This window comes from Phoenix dactylifera, chromosome 12 (genome assembly GCF_009389715.1).
Source record: "Phoenix dactylifera cultivar Barhee BC4 chromosome 12, palm_55x_up_171113_PBpolish2nd_filt_p, whole genome shotgun sequence".
NCBI lineage: Eukaryota > Viridiplantae > Streptophyta > Magnoliopsida > Arecales > Arecaceae > Phoenix > Phoenix dactylifera.
The window spans coordinates 6,254,056-6,272,990 of record NC_052403.1 but is presented as its reverse complement, the minus strand read 5'-3'; the positions used below and the strand labels follow the sequence as shown (position 1 = coordinate 6,272,990).

At 37.8% G+C, this 18,935-nt stretch overlaps 1 protein-coding gene and 2 long non-coding RNA genes across 6 annotated transcripts; 2 read left to right on the top strand and 1 right to left on the bottom strand.

Moving 5' to 3' along the window:
* The first annotated feature begins 635 nt into the window (after positions 1-635).
* LOC103696365 (cysteine-rich and transmembrane domain-containing protein B-like) lies at positions 636-4,818 on the top strand. 3 transcript variants are annotated; one of them, XM_008777964.4, is made up of 3 exons: positions 636-782; positions 3,472-3,801; positions 4,277-4,818. In XM_008777964.4, the coding sequence occupies exons 2-3, from the start codon at positions 3,489-3,491 to the stop codon at positions 4,492-4,494; spliced, it is 531 nt and encodes a 176-aa protein (XP_008776186.2). In that variant the 5' UTR covers positions 636-782; positions 3,472-3,488; the 3' UTR covers positions 4,495-4,818. The 3 variants fall into 3 exon arrangements, with proteins under 3 accessions (XP_008776186.2, XP_017695992.2, XP_026656839.2); XM_017840503.3 differs by having other exon boundaries at positions 3,472-3,828; XM_026801038.2 differs by having other exon boundaries at positions 3,472-3,858.
* Positions 4,819-6,005: 1,187 nt separating this feature from the next.
* On the bottom strand, positions 6,006-12,253 carry LOC103697764. 2 transcript variants are annotated; one of them, XR_001878874.3, is made up of 3 exons: positions 6,964-12,244; positions 6,675-6,861; positions 6,006-6,582 (listed from the first exon to the last, which is right to left on the bottom strand). It is a non-coding gene; the product is annotated as an uncharacterized LOC103697764 (long non-coding RNA). The 2 variants fall into 2 exon arrangements; XR_005514381.1 differs by having other exon boundaries at positions 6,006-6,861; positions 6,964-12,253.
* Positions 11,598-17,174, top strand: LOC113461250. Its single transcript, XR_003383390.2, has 3 exons — positions 11,598-11,684; positions 15,788-16,839; positions 16,972-17,174. It is a non-coding gene; the product is annotated as an uncharacterized LOC113461250 (long non-coding RNA).
* Positions 17,175-18,935: the final 1,761 nt, after the last annotated feature.

The following is an 18,935-nucleotide window of genomic DNA, read 5'->3' as shown; positions in this document are numbered from 1 at the left end:
AGAGCTGCCGACTGAGTTACACTTTTTGTCATGCATTACTTGAGAGGTTTTCTTTATTCATGCCATTGAACTTTTTTTTCTTGGATTGTTCTGAGTGGTCGCCGATAATAATAATAATAATAATTAATGAATAAATAAATAGAAAAAAGGGCGGCAGCTACATGAACATACACGCGTTCACCTGACGGCGTTTGCTTGGGGACGAAGCTTCACTCGGCGGACGGGCCCCGCTTCCTAAGGGCACGTCCCCGCACCTTGCTGGCTCCTACTAACGAGCGCCCATTGGTTCACACAAAATGATCTCGATGTGGCGAGACGTAATTGGCACAATTAGTTGCCACGCCAACTGCGTTATTTGGGGGACAATACCGGCTCTCCAAAACGGTTTCCTTTCTCCAAGGTGACGTATTAGTCTGCATGCCTTAGCTTTTTTAATTTAATCACGTCCTATGCTTCTTATTTCCTCGAATCATAAAAAGCCACTCACATATCGAAACGTAAACAGATTCAACACCGCCTTGGGAAAATACACGGAAAATACACGCGTTCACCTTACGGCGTTTGCTTGGAGACGAAGACTACACTCTCCGGACCAGCCGATCTCCTCGTACGCCATCGCGTTCGTAACACGCGCCGCCTTCGCGTTCTATAATTAAATATTCCCCTGTATACATACACACACGAAAAAACCCTTTCCTCGCTCTAATCTCTATCGTTTCAATCTCTGTCATTCTCTCGTCTCCGTCGTTCCGGAATCTTTAGCGATCGGTCTCCGAGAAAAGGTGTGGTTTTTCCTCCGCCAAACCGTGTTTTTTCCCCCCCTTATACTAAGTGTTGTTTGTTTAGATTATTATTTTTGGGATCGATTATATGCTGAATGCAATCGTTTCTTTGTTGTTTTCCATGTATCTGAGCACTATGTGGTGATTTTTTAGTAAGAAAAACTTGAATCATCTGAAATTTTGTGTATTGTCGTTCTATTTGTTTCTAGTATGTTGGAGTTTCTTGTCGGTACTGGAATTTGGATAGGACAATAGAAATTAGGAAGTAAAAACCTACCAAAAGAATTAAGGAAAAAAAAAAAAGATTCCTTGCAACAATGTGATGGTTGCGGTGTATTGTATGGCTGGTTTATCCATTATTAATTTCTATAAAAAGATGTTAGATTAGTTGTTATATTTAGATATTTGCATTGTATTAGCTGAATTGGGCTTGAAATTTATTAACCGGAGGAATTTGGATGATTTTCAAATTATTTAGGTGATGGAGCCATTTTGCGTGAGATCCTATGTTGTTACAAATGGCATTAGAGCGAACTCGGCCCATAGTTTATGTGGACTAGAGGACTCTGTAGCATGGGTTCATAGAGGCTGATCATAAGCCGATCGTGGTGCTTGTGATTATATTGAATGGATTTGAACTCCTAGTCTAACAAGGACGTCAGGGCTTAACAGAGGGAGTATGTGATGACTCGTGCGGGCATGTGTTTAGTTCCATATTGGTTCTTCGTTAGGTGGATCTTGAATGCTTATACAGGATCAAAGAATCCAAATAATACCTTTCGACTAGTCATTTTGGGTGAGCTCTTAGGTTGTTACAAATGGTATTAGAACGAACTCGGCCCATAGCCTATGTGGACTAGGAGACACTGCAGTATAGGTTCACAGAGGCTGACCACGAGCTGATCGTGGTGCCTGTGATTAGACTTGAATGGATTTAAACCCTTAGCCTAACGAAGACGTCAGGGCTTGAACGGGGAAAGTATGCGAAGACCTATCTGGATGTGTATTTAGTCTCATATCAGTTATTCACCGAAAAATTTTTGAATACTTATATAGGACTAAGGAGCTCAAAATATACCTTCAGACCAGCCATTTTGGGTGAGATCCTAGGTTGTTGCATGTAGGGTAGAGTGAGGGACCCTACGTTGGGAGGAGATGAAACCAAAAGCTATAGAATATCTGGCAGAAGATACTTGCTAAAGTATTATGATATACCCTGGTTGGGACTTAAGACTTCAACTTTCTTCACCCTTCTACCAAGGAAAGGGAAAACTGCATCCCTAATGCCTAGGCAGTTTAAGATGCATTGAGCAGGGCTCCTAATCATGGACACATGCACCAACTTGCACGCATGCAAACATGCAGAGCACAAAGCACCCTGAAATAGGCAGAGAAATGATCGAATATAAAGCCTTGGTTACATGCATCTCTTCATTACTCTCTCTTTTTTTTCAGTCATCTATAAAGAGACATGTTCATTAAGTATTAGAATTTCAAGTTTGATTTGATATTCCATCGTATGCATTCATGCATGTAATTGGCATTTCAAACTGTAAACAGAAGAAAGTGGGTATGGGATATTGTTTTACTTTGCTAGATGCCTGTAGATGGAGAACAAATAGTGATGAAATAATCCAAGTGTCAATACATGCCTTGACATCGTTACACAAACCTGTGTCATATTATTCATTTATTATAAGCAATATAATGCTTACAACAAATTAGATGTCAGGTATCAGTAAATTCACATATTTTGCTTCAACTTTTGTGATTTATCCTATTTTGGTGATAGCAGGGTTTTCCTTTTTTCCTCCTTCGTGATTTTTCTCTAGAAATGTTTGGTTAGATGACTTGTTCCTAAATTATTTAAACTAGTTCTGTGTCCTTGCACCTTACTTTTCTCATTGAAAAGGTGGTCAGTCCACTTTTTTTATAGGATTTTGCTTTCTGATCATTGCTATAAGTTACCTTAAATATTCCATTTCCTCAAAGTAATCACTGCACATCTGTTGATACATCAGAACCAGAATTTTCTTTCTGTTTTGTTTTACTTGTTGGTCTTTAATGACCATATGGCTGCATGATTTCAAGCTAATACTTTATGAAATCTCTAAAATAAGGGAAGGTAAAAGCCTTGATCAACAGGGAATTTTGCATTTATAGCCCGTTAGTTACTTTTTTTTTACACTTGTCCGTTAATAAAGCAGAGAGTCTCAAACAAATTGCCGTTAATACAGAAAGAAAAAAACAACAGGACAGAGAAGGAGCTCAATGATCATTTTTTTTTAAATACATGTTATTAGGTCTTTTTGTTTGGTAAAGCTAAGAAAAATAAAGTTAGGAAACTATTTATGTGAGGAAGATTGGGATCTTCAGGGCTAGTCAATGAAATGACAGGAAATGAAGCAGCGGGCATCTGATTGGTCTTTATCACCTCGACACATGATTCATATATATCGCATACGTAACATACTGATTAAAATTCTACTAAGAAAATCAACCATGATTTTTATCGATCTTGGACTTAGTTAAACAATTTGTGCTCGTGGATCATTTGCTTCTGTATTTAGTTGTTCTTGGTTGAGTTCAAGGTTTGCTGAAATATATTTCTCATGTTATTTTCAGAACAATACATAATCTCATTTTCAGAATAATACATAATCTGTATTCTTTGTCCCTTCTCCTGCAGCCATCTCAACAAAGTAAATGGGAGGTGGGAAGGACAAGCCTGACACCAGTGACAAGTATGGGCTTGCGGGACATCCACCAGGATACCCTGTTCAGTATCCTTATTCCCCACCACCTACGGCTTACCCACCGCAAGGATATCCCCCACCACCTGGCCCATATCCTCTGCATGGGTACCCTCCACCAGGACATCCCCCTTATGGATACCTAGCACAAGGATATCCCCCAGCACCTGGCCCATATCCTCCACATGGGTATCCTCCACCAGGATATCCCCCTTATGGATATCCACCATCTGGATATCCACCTGCCGGTGGATACCGCCCAGCAGGTGGATTCCCACCAGCAGGTTATCCTGGTACTGGTCCTTTTGCTCCCCCATGTCATGGTATTCGTCATATAGCATCTATGCTATTCTTTCTAACCCTTCTTGATCTATTTGCTGACCTTGTTCAATTTTCAGGAACCATGTGGTGGGCTTCTTTTTATGATATTTTGGCAGTGTATCAATCGATCTTCTATATGCTAATAATAAATTGCCCAACTTCTGAAGGCTGTAAAAGAACTTGTAACATTATTGAAGATGTTTGTTGCTTCTATATATGATTATGAGTTATGACCATCATCACCACCAACAGCTTCAACAACCAAAATACCAAATAAAAGTTGCTGTTTCTTATTAACTATTTTAAAAGGGAACAACTTGAAGAGCCTTCAGTGATAATACGTCTTTTTTTTTTCCCCACCTAAAAGAAGGTTGAATTTCTACTATTTTAATTTTATTAATTTGGAAACTCTATATGCAGGTTATGGATCTAGTAGCATGGGGGCGCTAATAGCTGGGGGTACAGCTGCTGCGGCTGCTGCTTACGGGGCTCACCATATGGCTCATGGCTATCATCATCTTGGTAATGGGATGCTCCGTGGATACCATCATGGTCATGGGATGCTCCGTGGATGCCATCATGGTCATGGGGTGTTCCATGGATGCCATCATGGCAAGTTCTGGCATGGCAAGTTCTAGTATGGCAAGTTCAACCATGGGAAGCACAAGAGGTTTGGGAAGCATTGAATATTTGGAGGGAAACACCATATGTTGGGCAAGTTCAAGAAGTGGAACTAGGGTTTCAGATGGTTGACATTGCTGGCTATGCTTTACTTTCTCTAACAACTATTGAATAGGTTTCTGTTGACTCTGAGAGTACTGTGACCATATCATCTATGAACTCTATATTATCTCGTGCATTGTACAGTTTTTGCCATGGACCTTTTTTTTTTTTTTTGTATTTCTTTTGTGAAATCAACAACTGCATGGTACTGTATGATTAAAGAGAGAAGATTTCTACCATCTTATTGCGAACATCCAGGGTTTTACTCTGGGTTATTTCTACGATGTTGGCCTTAATTCTGAACTGGCTGGATGGTGATAAATGTATAACATTTATCCTTTGGAATGATTGGGTTGGTTAGGCCGTGAGTTGCAGCCCTGTCTGGCGTTTCAGTCATCTGAGCAGAGCTATAATGCTGCTTGGATGGATGTTATATATACTTTCTTTTATTACAGGTTTTGCAATTGTGGATTGAGAAGGATCCTGTCACTGTCATATGTTGTCTTCCCCGAAGATGTTCTATTATCTATAACCCATGTTTGCTTCAGATCTAATCTTGGATGGATTTACTCCTGGAGATGAGGGTATCTCATATTTTACACCATGGTAATAGTCTTAGCAGTCTGGCTAGCTGATATTATTGAGTTCTCAGTAAGTTCTGCAAGAAAATATAAAATATATAAATAAATCTATCTTATTCTATTAGCTTAAGTTTTTGGGATAAATGGTAATTTTAACATGGAATTAGAGCAAAGGTTCTGGGTGAATTCTGTCTTAGCACTCTTTAATCTCATTATTAAAAATTTTACATGTTGGGCTTATCCATTAAAGAAAAGTTTGGTCCATATGTAAGAAAGAATATAAAAAAATATAAAATATATAAATAAATCCGCTTCATCTTATTAGCTTAAGTTTTTGGGACAAGTGGTAATTTGCATGGTTTTTGAAATTCTTTGGTTTTGTTTGCAATAACACAATACATGGCAAAAGGAGTGTTATATTACCAGGAACTTAGCAATCTCCCGAGGGCATGCTAGATCCTCCAATGTTTAGAAGGCTGTGGCCTCTCATACTGAAAAGAAAATCATAAATTAACATCTTTTGGGCGTTACATTCTCTGAGAAAATCATAAGTTAGTGAGTTTGAGGGTTGTAGGAGCGTCAGGGCATGGGCATTTCAACCTTGCAATTTACAGTGAGTCAGTTATAGAGCCACTAGCTTGATCTGAATTCACTGTCACCCACAAATGAGGCCATAAACCATTGATAAGAGCAGCTTGGTAAAGTAATTAGAATCTGATTGGTTATACTAAGCAGTTGCATTTGCAGCCTTCTTCCATATGATATTCTGCATTCAAATCTTGGTGTCATTTCCGAAACATTTGACCTTGCTTATTCCTCTACTCCCGTCTCGAGCTCCAAAAAACTAAGAAAGAGAAAATGTTTTGGACACTTGGATTAAGCAGTAATACAAGAGTGGCTGCTCTCGAGCAGCATGGTCCGAGAACCATCAAAACTAAGAAAATACTTCAACTCACAATTGTTAGATCAACTAAATAACAATATACACCATCAAAACTATGTTGGCATATAATATCAAGAATACAAGGATTCTTCTAAAGAGCATCGTACTTGTCCACTCCGTAAGTTCCCTTGGTGTGTGATCCAGACACTGTTTTCTTATCTCTGTTGAACATCCATCAGAAATTGGTATGACACTCTCTGTATGGTATACTGTCGATCAAAATCAAGCTCTGCCACAGTGTGTTGTTATATCTTCTCCAGACCAACTTCATCTTCGATGTCATCTCCGTCTTCGAAAAGCTTTAGAAATCGAGCCCGGTCTTGCTCCCTCTTCCTCTTCTGCCAGTATCTGTATGCACCAACTGTTCCAGCAGCAGCTATAACAGAGACCAATGCACTGATAACCATCACTAGAACCACATTCATTTTGTTGTCAACAGATCCACTATTTGAGCTAGAAGTAATTACCAGGATCTACAACTGGAACAACAGTGAACCAAATCGTTGGGGCAAAAACATCAAAGTAGATACAAAGTCGTGTGTGTGTGTGTGAGAGAGAGAGAGATTTGCACCAGCAGCAGCTCTACACTCCTTGCATATGAATGTGGCATTGAACTCCTCCTTAAAATGTATAGATTTCCCATCAATAAAATCATCAAGACACAGCTCCCACTCATCAAAAACATCATCAGTTTTTATACTGTCCATCTCATACAGACCACAGCGCTTGCACTTATTATCTGTAAGCTCTGTCAGAGACTGCAAGTAGAATAATATATCATAGTTAACTGCCTGAACACAAACATTTCATGGCAACTAGGTTTCTGTATTTAAAGCCAAAACATTGATAGATGGCAGTACCCTCAGTAAGTAGAGGTCTTAGGCAAAAACAGACATAAGAATGTCCTTGGTTGCTATTAGGACTTGCAGACAGGAGAGGATGAATTTGTTGAAGTGCCTTAACATCTGCGATAGGTTGTAATTTTTTGCTTAAGAGAGTGATTGCTGCAAACTTTCATAATCGCCAGCATGGTGGTGCTGATGAAAGACAACAGTTCAAAGCAAAAACAAGTCAAAAGTTCAAACTGTGTGCTTTGTCAGTCTGCTCCAGAATCTAATGACCATCTATTCTTATCTTGCAATTTTACGACCCAAGTTTGGCAACATTTTCTTGCTTGCTTAAATATTAGCAAGCCTGCACCAGCCAAACTCAAGTCCCTCTGATCGACTTGGACAAATGACTTGCATCTCTCTATTCAGCAAGAATGAGACAATCTAGATATGGCACACATCTGGCATATATGGAAAGAGAGTAATAACAGAAATTTTAACACCACCACCCAAGATGCCGCAGCAACTATTGATTGAGTCAGAGGCAAACTAGCTCCCCTGAACTTCCCAACCGACAGGCAAATAAATAAATAATATATCTATTATCAGTTCCATACTGTCTTCCCCAGAATTTCAATGTAAACTTTGTATATTCTTTCACCATTTCAATAAAATGGAGGTGGGCGTTTTAGCCCTCCTATTTCTCCAAAAAAAAAAAAAAATGCTGCTGTCAATGCTTCTGAAGATAAGCCAGAGATAGAAAAGAGAGTGTGATCTTGAAGAAGGATGTCTTGATCTTCATCAGATGTTATCCTTTTCCAAAGAGCATCTTTAGTATAATGATGGAACTAATTAAAAGATAATGGTATTTCAAAGTTATTTCCTTTCTTAAAGATTGTCTACGATCGTATACATTTGGAACCAACAGAAAGATAATTATATGCCTTTCTATAGGTTAAATAGTGGAGGTAATAAATCTATGATCCCACTCAAATTTCAGCAAAACATTCAAGCATGCCCATGCCTTCATCAGATTACAAATATCCATATGCAATTTAGTATAGAAGTGATATATATTGGTGATTTGTCAATATCTTTCTTTAAGCCGGTGCTTAAATCATGATGCCGCGTTATAATTTAGACAATAATAAATCTACTTTCTAAACTATAAATACCCAAAATTCCAGTTCCATGCTCAGCCACGAAAAAATTGAGTTTCAACCTAATTGCTTAAAATGAGTGTCCTTAGATGACAGAGAGGACATTATGGATGTTTTATGCTCTTTAGAATAGAAAATTTTCTGAAAGCTTAAGATCACCATTGTTACCAGCATGATGTCCAGATTTGTATACCACTGTTAAAACCTGTAAACGATTGAAGACATTATGTCGAGTTTATTAATGAGAGGCATACTAAGATAAACATAGATGGATTTCTATTTATTCTTCATGCCAGTAACAAAAACATTAAAAGCATCAGTTATTCATGAAAATGTTATTCTAAATCGACGAAATTAGCTACGAAATAAAGTAAACCTTTTAAACTGAAAAAAGTGTGATCTAAAAATAAATTATATCCAGACTTTACTATTAAATAACGAATTAGAGGAGAAATTCAATTTTCAATCACAGTTGGAGGCAAGTGGGAAATTATTTTTTTTTGCTGCTATAACAAGAAAAGCATACAGCTCAAATGAACATTTTTATAGGCCCCATCGCATCTTTATAAGAATTCTATCCTCTTAAATGGGAACATGACAATGATTATGGCTGCTGAATGAACATACCATAACCTACCGCAACTTATAGTAAGAAGAACAAATACAAGGCTCTTTATTCCCCACAGAAGCACAACAGCCAGATGGGCATGTTGACTCTGCTGAAGGTAATATCTTTCAAAATTTTTCATTTTAACAATATTTAGCTTTAGGTGATACGAAAAATTCCAGATAAATGCTGAATTGAAAAGAACAGAATTCAGTCATTAACATTTTAAAAAGGGCAAAACTCATGAACTTTTAATTTTTTTTAAAATTTTTTAATGATTAATGGCAGGAACCAAGTCCATTGGCAAACTTCTAGAAAAATTCTTGAGTGTGAGTTTATGTTATCATAGCAGTAGAACACTGGCTCACTGTATGACGAGGACATGAGTAGATTCAGAAAACAATAACCTTATTATCACACATCACCAAATCATTCCCCCCTTAGTTATAAGCACTCAAAAGAAGGTGTATTCTGGTTATAACTCAGATCAAGCTTCCAACAGCTATGATTCTTAAGCATAGGAGTACCATGGGGACCAATCATATAATTAAAATTTTCTTTGATTGCTGTAATTTAAATTGACCAAATATGAAGTAATTCTTGCTTGCAAATTTAGTAAAAACTTCTCTCAAAGCCAAACAAGGTATATAGCAAGTGACATGGTAGGATAATATTTCCTAAGGTGAAGCACAGTTATTAACGCTACCCATGAACAGATGGGAGAATGATTGTTGTTTATGTATTTTGTGCTAATATAATTTATCTAAGTTTGTTCGCACTAGACCAAGAGAAACTAGTAAGTGTGGACGACAAAAAAGAACATAATAAATAACTATGCAACATAATGGATTTTGACTTATCTATGCAATGAAAGAATAATATACCCTGCCAAGACTCTTTGCCCTTGAAAGTGTAGAAAAAGTGTTTCTCCTTCACATCTGGCAATATTATCTTGCTCTCTCCTTTACAGTCAAAATAAATTGTTGGATTGCGAGCCAGAAATTCATGAATATTAAAAAATTGGATTGACCTAAGTGTAACTGCCTTTGATGAAAAACCTCCTGAAAAATAGAAGTTCTGCAACAACTTTGAGCAAAAAGATATGCCCCAATCTAAAAGCTCCAAAACCTTCACCCCATATTCCCATAATCATAGAAACCAATACAATATAAAGTTGACAACTTGAGAGCATTTTCTTGCAAGACATCAAATCACACAAATATCTTCATTGTGCTTACAAATATTAACCTTTCGATAAATCAACACACACATATGCTATAAAAAAAAGAAAATATCCTTTTCCATTTGCACAGAATTATTCTGTCTATTCTATCAACTACCACAAACTCCTTTATAGCTCAATATCCAAATGTTTTCTAGTATTCCTTAAGCCCTCTCTCTTTTGGATTGGATGTAACTTCCATAATGTTCATAGTTGATGTAGCAAGCCACAAATTTCTATAGGAAAAGAAACTACCCATGCGACAATCAAGCACTGTCAGTCAACCTGCATACATCTTATGCTTTGACTACCAGAAAAGCATATTCCAAAAAAGTTTATCTGAGCTTCATTTCTTGACACATTGCTTCAATTTCTTACATTAATTTTCAATGAACTGAATATAATATAATTGCAATTGGGGGCAAAAATCAACCATTGCCATAGCATGAAGAAAACGAAAAAGAATTTAAAAAACAAACCTAGGAAACACCCTCAAGCTCATATTTAAGTTTTTTTTAGGAAAAAAAACTAATGAACAATAATAATTTCACACCTATCCCAAACAAAACTTATCCTCCTACCATTATTATCCAAACTGGCTGCCAACTCTTATTTTCTTAATTATTTCTACAACTCCTGCAAATCATATCTAAAATTCAACTAGACTTTAGCATAGTCTCCAACCTCTATCCTTTCTCTTCCTCTCTCTCACCATATGAATTAGAACCTGTGAAATCTCCCAACTTTTCTCAAGACAATGCGACCAACAAGGCTTCTTCATATGCATGCAATCAGTTTGCCCTCTTTTCTGTCTTTAAATAAGAGGGAAACCCATGCAAAATATTTACAAACAATTGTTTTCAAGAAAAATAAGAGAATTGGTTTGCTTTGCCGGGAACAGAGCACAGGAAGACGCAAGAAATGAGGAGGAGACGAGAAATCGAGATCCCGGGAAGAAGAACACATCTCGGCCTCTTCATATCGATCGAGTGGGGGACAAACGAGAGAAGGGTGACGCCCAGAGAGCAGAGAGGTTTCGAGCAGGAGAGCGGTGGAGAGAAGGGCGGAGGGATGGGTTCTCCTCCGGCGACTCGGCGGAAAGTTGTCGCCGGAGAAAGGCAACGGCCCTGGCATTCTAAAAAGGGTCTAGGATTCGGATACCGACCCGGTAAAACGAAAGGCAGTGGCTGGGGAAACGGAGTTCAATTTGAGAAAAAGGTTGTACTCGAATTAAATTCTTTGGCTGGTGGGCTAAGTATGTTGGCCGTCGCGCCCTTGCGCTGTCTAAAAAGATCCAATAAAAGCCCTCTCCGTCGCCGACGATCGCCACCGACGATGGTCCTCTTCTTCGACCTCAGCGTCCCCTACCTCGAGAGTGACCTAGCCGACGTGCCGGAAAACAAGGCCCGACGGGCTGTGCGGCGGAAGGCGGTGGTGAAGGCCATGGAGCTCGGTACACCGCCGTCGCCTACGACCGCTAGGTCATGTCCCAGGCCGACCGCTGCAAGATCTCTCCCTTTCTCCCTCTCTTCCGTCCCCGGCGGACCCCGTCCTCGCCTTGGGCGTCGCCTTCCACCGCGACCTAGTCGGCGTCCGCCTCTCCGCCCACTTCCGCCAGTACTCCCGCCTCACCGTCTCCATCAGCGCCAAGTCCGCCGCCGCCTCCCTCCTCCCTGGGAACCCCGTTCTCCGAACCTACGACATTGCCGCTGTCCGGCTCCTCAGCCAGGAGACCTTCGACGAGGCCTGCAAGTTCTCTGAGGTATAATGCTTCTTGCCTGTGTATATGCTTTTATTTTCCCATTATACGACTCGTTTTATACGAGGGCTTCCAATAAAAGCTCAGCAGTGGAATCATGCTGTGTTTTAATTCAAATAAACCATTGGCAGTGCATGACATTGTGACTGTCTGATACCAAACCCCAAGTACACGTTTTACTTCCCACCACTGAAAACCAAATAATAAAAAGTTTTTTCCTCTTTTTTTATTAAAAAAATTCAATTTGGATTTTCTAGCAATTAACATATCCTTGAGATACTGAAAAATGGAGGTGAGAAGAGGAAAGTTGGAAGCTTTACCCAATTTTCCAAATATAAAAGGTGATATAAAAGGAGAGGAGAACAAATCCTGAAGAGTGGAAAGCAAAGCCAAGAACATGTTTCTTGAAGTATCCCTTTGTTATTGCAGTCTGGGGCCTCCCCTTCATGAGGAAAGAAACATAGATGTACAGTTACATGAAGTTTCCGACACTTCAAAACCTTCTTGAAGGCTTTCGCTATGGCTAAACATAGGTCCACAACTCATATAAGGAATGGACTTCTAGTTTTTGTTCCAATTTCAGTGGAGGGTAAGGTGTTTCCAGGCCTAAAGCCACTCATCAATACTCTCAGTTGGTGGTAGACTCATGTTGGCTTTGGGGAGGTACAAGGAATGCAAATTCCGTCAGAACTTTTATTCAGTAATAGATGAGATGAAAACTTCTCCTCAAGGTTATGAAGAAGAATCATACCAATGCTCTCTAAAAGAAAGTTGTTACTGATTTAGACTGTAGAAAAGAAACTGCAGACAGATTTGGATATTTTAGGTTCACTGAACCAATATTCCCTGGACCTTAATCAATTGCCCTCCTTATTTATCCAACCTATATCACTTTAGCCATTCCTACAAATCATTGATGCACTGGCAATAGATTTAGAACCCTGATCACCAGTGCAATCAGTACTCTGGTAATCAGTGTCAATTCATTTCTTGATGATTTGTTTTATTCATCTTCTTATTAAGAAAATGAGAAAATGGATTCCATTCTGTTATATGGGTGAGTTATTAATTTTATCAGTCTGATGTAATTTAAGATGAAGTAGATAATGTACGCAAGTGTCTTACAGGGTCATAGCATTGTCTGGCTAAATGGGTGGTCGACTTGAAGACTGGAAGAGATCCCAGTCTATGAGGCACTTGCTTACAGTGAACTACTGTATGTATTTTGGATGGGCATTTTCTTTTCTTCTAGGTGATGTACATGGACTGTGCTAAAGTCTGTTCAAAAGAAGACAGAAATATTTACCGTCAGCAATCATATTTTATGGTCATTGATGTAGTGAATTTTTTTTAAGCCGAAAGCAAGTTCAAAATATCCCATAACTGTAAATCTTAACTATCAAAACTTATCCCAGCAGTAAACCATACAGATCTTTTCTTGTTGATTGCTCCTACCAAGGGCGGATTAGTCCATTGCAACTTCATAGGCATCTTCAAATTGGAAAAGACAATCTTAGTAACAGCAAAGTTTTATCCTTTTTGATGTATCATTGTAGTGTGATCTACCATGTATCATAGAACTGCTATATATTTATATTCTTCATGTCTTGTCATAACATTCCTTGATTATAATTTACTTTTAAGTTCACATTTGGTGTTGGTTGACTATTCCCAACAAGAATTATCTTCTCACAGGTTGATATAATTTCAATAGGCTTCTGTCAGAAACTTCCTTTTGTTTAAGGCTTCCAATGGTAGAAGTTGCTATTTAGGTGCTGTATGAGATTGCACAAAGGGTTTTCTGCTGGAGCCATGATTTCCGTCTCCGCAATGGTGATCCAATGCATGCGCCTATTTTAATTTTCTTTATGAAGTTATATGCTCCCTTGTTACATAAATGTATTAACTTAAAACTCTAGCATAATTTCCTGCTCACCAAATACATACCTGATCTGACTGCAGCTTGGGTTACATTTTGAGATAAAATACTTTCACCTTATTGTGGATGTTCGCGTCAGGAGATAGATGCTATCAGATGCCAAGGAAAATAGTCACTCATTACAATTAGTAAATTTGCTTCACCCAGCTTGCTTTAGTAAATAAATTAAAGTGAACCATTTGTACGATATAACTGACTCGTTCCAAAGCTTGCAAGCATTTGGTAAGGGCCAGAATACATGGATCATATGCATTGAAGCTAAAATTTTATTCCTGAAATCAATGCAATAAATTTTGTTGTAGTTTTGGACTATTTACTTTGCTTGCCTTTGTCTTGCAATATCATATTTTTCACTATAATAGAGGAAGAACTTCTTTCCAACTAGTTTTAGACAGAAATATGTCATTTTTGTGCATAGAGTCCATCTTATGTCCACTCATTATTGTTTGCCAGAAAACTGTTACAGTTCATAGGAGTGTTGATGCAAGTTTGATTATTGATCATAAAAACTGTAGCCTCTAAATTTTAGAGTTATGCGCTAGGCTGTCCTATTTTGAATTTGTGCTATAATTTTCTACTATTTTAGATTTGTGCTTATTTCCTTCCTTTGTTTCATTGTAAGCATGGAAACACTATGCATACACACATGCACACAAAGGAAGGAGGAGTCGACTGAAAATTCTCTTTCCGGAGCACTTATTTTAATAAAATATGTTGCCTAACCAGTTAAAAGTTTTCCTTTATTGCATGCCATGTAAAGGATTGGTGATGGTGACTACGGAAGGAGGCTTTGTATGGGGAAGAACAATTTTTGACCTTCAAGAACAGTGCAAATGGGTCCATATGTCAGCGTTTGAGTTGAACTGTAGCTGATTTAGATCCGGTTATACTATATGTTTAGATTTGATCCGGGACTTTATTGTCTAATCAGGTTTGGTCTCGGGTGGAAAATCTGGAGTCACCTTGATTGACTCTAATCTACATAATTGCACTTGGTTGTACTATAAATTGTACCTGTGGGCGTAGATACTAGATTGGGAATTACACAAATACAAAATAATAATAATTTCAAACAGAAAATATCCATAATGCTTTTATTTTGCTATTATTAGCCATCATTTGCCATAATAGCATATAGTGGCAGTAATAACATGAATAATAAAGTTTCTGAAAGCTGCTGTCAAATTTTGGTTTATTAAAATGCAATGAAGGCTTATAATGCTTTCAGATCCTAGCCGTTATCTGCTTTTGGCGACACCACTGGAACTATACCCTGTGCATAAAGTAGTGGCTTGACATTTCATTTAACTGCCATGTGTGAAGCCCTACCCATATCCAGTTCATAGTGGGACAGCCATATTGGGCTAGAGAGTTGGGGATAAAGTTGCTACAAGCTAATATCTCACTTCACATATCAATCTCTTGCAGTTAATTAGGTAAGGATTATGTCTAGCAAATTCATGTATAAGCTTGAGTAACACCTCAATGTGCTGTAAATTTTGGCTGGAATTTCAGATCAGTAAGACACTAAGACAGCTACAATCTGGTTGCTTTGTCGAAGAAGATGTCAGTGCAGTGTCTTGCAGCAATGCTCAAGTAGAAGTTATTGTCAAGGCTTACTTTTTCCTTTTTCTGGATTCTTGGTAGATAACTTGAGGAATTAAATAAAATCAAAGATCATGGAAATACTGGGAGGAATAGTATAGTTGTGTTTGCATATCTTGTGATACTTTGTTCTCAATCAACAAAAACAGGCTGCTTTTTATTACATGAGTGTTCACAACATCAATCTTTCCTGTACTGCATATATCAGATGCCTTATCAAGTATGCCAGCTAGCTATTATTTAATAGCTAGATATCAACTCTGTCATCTAAAGGTTCGTATCTTAAACTCACAGCTCCTAGTGGATTGGACACGAGGGAAGAATCTCATCATTTCAGGTGCCGTTTCACGGTAAATGAAATTAGAGGGCCATATGATGATGCAAATTTATCAGCATTTTCTCTTGGCCTCTCTATAGAGTCCGAAATCATCTATTTCTGAGAACTGCAGATCTAGTATACTTTATTCTTTTCTGATATCATTGAAATCAATCTTATGCATTTTTTGTTTATTCCTTTTTTAAATTTTTATGATTCATATTAGCTTGTTTCATTGGAATGCAGGTCACTAGTAGCTACTGCCTTAAGAAAGAAGCATTGTTATAAGGAAGCTATCAGAATTGAAAGAATCTTGCCTAATGAACAGTTGGACTCTAAAAGGGTTTGGTTTGGTGACTGTAACAATGGGGATCCTATCTCTACCGGGCAACGTGATTCACCATTGTTGGACACAAAGTTTTTCTCTTCTGCCAGCAAACTGTCTAAATTTCAAATGCAATTGATTTCTCATCAATAGCTGATGGAACACCCTTCTGATTCAGTAAACATGAAACACAGATCTCCTCTCCTAAGAAATTGGAGTCATCTGCTTCTGCAAATGACACCCCTCTTGCTGCAACTGATGATGTTGCACTGCAAGAGACATCTAATGAATTTCTAGATGAGAATAGGGTGCCAATGGCTACAACACCATTAGAGCGGCAAAAGTCTGTCATAAATGTTTTGGTTTCATTGGTTGACTTGGAAACATCATTGGCTGATGCTGAAGAGCCTAGCCCAGATGTTGTGGTCAATGAGGACCTGAAAAGTTCCAGTGTACGTGGGATTTCTGGTATAGTTGATGTGCTTTTATATAATGCAGTATTGGAGGATTGCAAGCTTACTGGCGAAGAAAATCTCTTATCATCTAAAGCTAATCAGGCATGGTCGAATGCTTTTGAGGACAGCGAGTCATCCGATAGATGTTTGAAGGATCATGCAAGTCCAGAGCTGTCTGACAATGTTCCAGTTGCAATTGAGACTCCTACAGATGTCTCAGAAGAAATGTATGGCATCAGTGTTGCAAGCAATCGGATTTCATCAGAAGATAATGAGTCATTTTTCACCAGTTCCATCGACAAGGATATGCGAATCAAATGACAGAGAAATGCTGCAAGAAATAAAGTATGAATATTTGAATGCCTATGGCACATCTTTGTGGAGGGGTACTGCAAAGCCCCCAGCAAGTGATCAAAGGAGAAGTTGTTTTGATTGAAAGTGATGAAGTATCGAGGGAGTTGACTTCTAACAAAAGTGAAAAAATAGAAAATGGTTCAGCAGCTGCAAGACTAAATCAGGTAGCATGTTCAGCAAAGTTGAAGCTTTGATTTAGAACTAGTATCTTCATGCTGTTTCCAAATGAGCTTCTAATAATACTTTTTTGCCTTTTGCTTTTTTTGATTGTTTATGTTACTCTTTGGTATATTCAGTGAAACGAGGAAGCAAGCAAAGGTTGGTCTATCCAGCTCTCCCATTGCCTTGCAAGGGTTTGATTAAGCCAATTCTTTTCAAGAAGAAAAAATGGCAATTCCAAAGACTAAGAAAACATTTGTAAGGATGTCTAGTGATTTTTAACTTTTAACGAACATTTTTATTAATACTATTACTTCTTCCCATTCTGCAATGTGCTTTATCTCTTGGTGCTTGTTGTCAGTAAGTCTCAATTAACAGAAAACAAAGGAAAAAAAGATTAATTGCACGAGCAAATTTTGTACGAATGGTCCTTGCTGTTTGTTGGGTAAATTAAGATGGTATTCAACAAATTCTTCATTTGCAACAACTATTGTACTCCCAATTATGAATGTAGAGATTAGAATATTTTGCTCATTAATCTAATAACGACAGCTTGAAAACTGAGTTCTGCTTGTCTTGTATGCCTGAGGGTAACATGTATATACATGAAAGATGAATACCATGTCAAAACCTAGTTTCTTGTGTCTCATGGGGAATTAGGGAATTTTATTATTCTTGTCTGCTTGTTAAGTCTTTCATACCCAATCCTATCAGTATACCAGCTAGAGATCATGCATCCTTGAACGATGGCCTTCATAGAAATGTGCATTCAAGCCCTCCAATAAACATTGCATTGCCAAGTACTAGCATGAGGTAGGATGCCTGTTTTCTCGAATGCCGAAGGCCAAAACTCTGAAATGATGGGCACCGTTGATCGCATGAACTTCATAGTTTTGTGCTATAGCCAGATGATCTTCTTATGTTTGTGTGGTATATGGCTACTTTAGCTGGGTTTTATGTACTGGGGATTATAGTCTTGTGGCAGAGCCTCTTTCCTCAGCAGAATATTAGTGATTGAAAAACAACATTCCTTGCGAACTATTCTTGAATGAAACAATAAACGTGCTAACAAATTTATGGTCGAAACAATTTTGTTCTCCCCTAAGCTTTTGCCAGTATGTTTCAGCTTTTAGCTTCTCAAGTCTAAGGAAAATCATGATTCCATTCAAGCTCTTAGGTAATCATATGTATGATTATTCACTTTTTTACTGTTTATGACTCTGATTACAGCACAATCTGATACCTTGGTTTTCTAAAACATCTTCCATCTTGGATTGCTGTATCAAAATGCATTGGTGATAAGTGGTTACCGGTATGAGGTAGCTGGAAAGTGGGTATTGTCTATCCAAAGAATTGACCAACGTCATGGGGAATGCTAGCAAAAATGCTTTCTACCTTGTTGGATTGCTTGTTACTTGTCTGCTGAATAAAGTCTCCTACAATGTCCAATAACCTGCTTATCCTGAGATCTAAGCTCACATAATTATACGTCAATAATTCAGTCAAATATTCTTATCATACTAGGTTTCAAGTTTATAATTTCTACATCTTGATATCACTAAAATGAAAAGCTAAACTGACCTCAAATTTTCCTGTGTTATCTGGACACTCGTGTCCAGCACCTAAAATCTGTTTGTTGGATACTTAATTGCAACTTCTATCATTCTTAAACATTGGTCAAGAATGTAAGTTTTGAAGTAACCTTGAAAAATGCCATTTTTCATAAGATTCTTGAGCTAATTCATAAGTTTGGATGAGCAGCATGCACATTGAAAACTTAGACATATAATATTTTTAATATTTTCTTTTATGCAATATTTAAATATATTATTTAATTAAAATCATTTATCTATGTATCCCATATCTTCTTTTTCTTCCCTCTTGCCAAGTCAAACACTTTGACATGTGTCTGGATTTGATTCTCATATTCACGTCCATGCAACACTACAAATCTCCCATAATCATACCTTTTAAGTCTAATAACTAGATTGTGAACATGTGACCTGATCATATTCCTTTCTTCTTTTTCTTTCTCTTTTTAATTTTTTTCTTTTTTGAGAAATAAAGTGGTATTAGACCACCAATAGCGTTTGAACTCCGG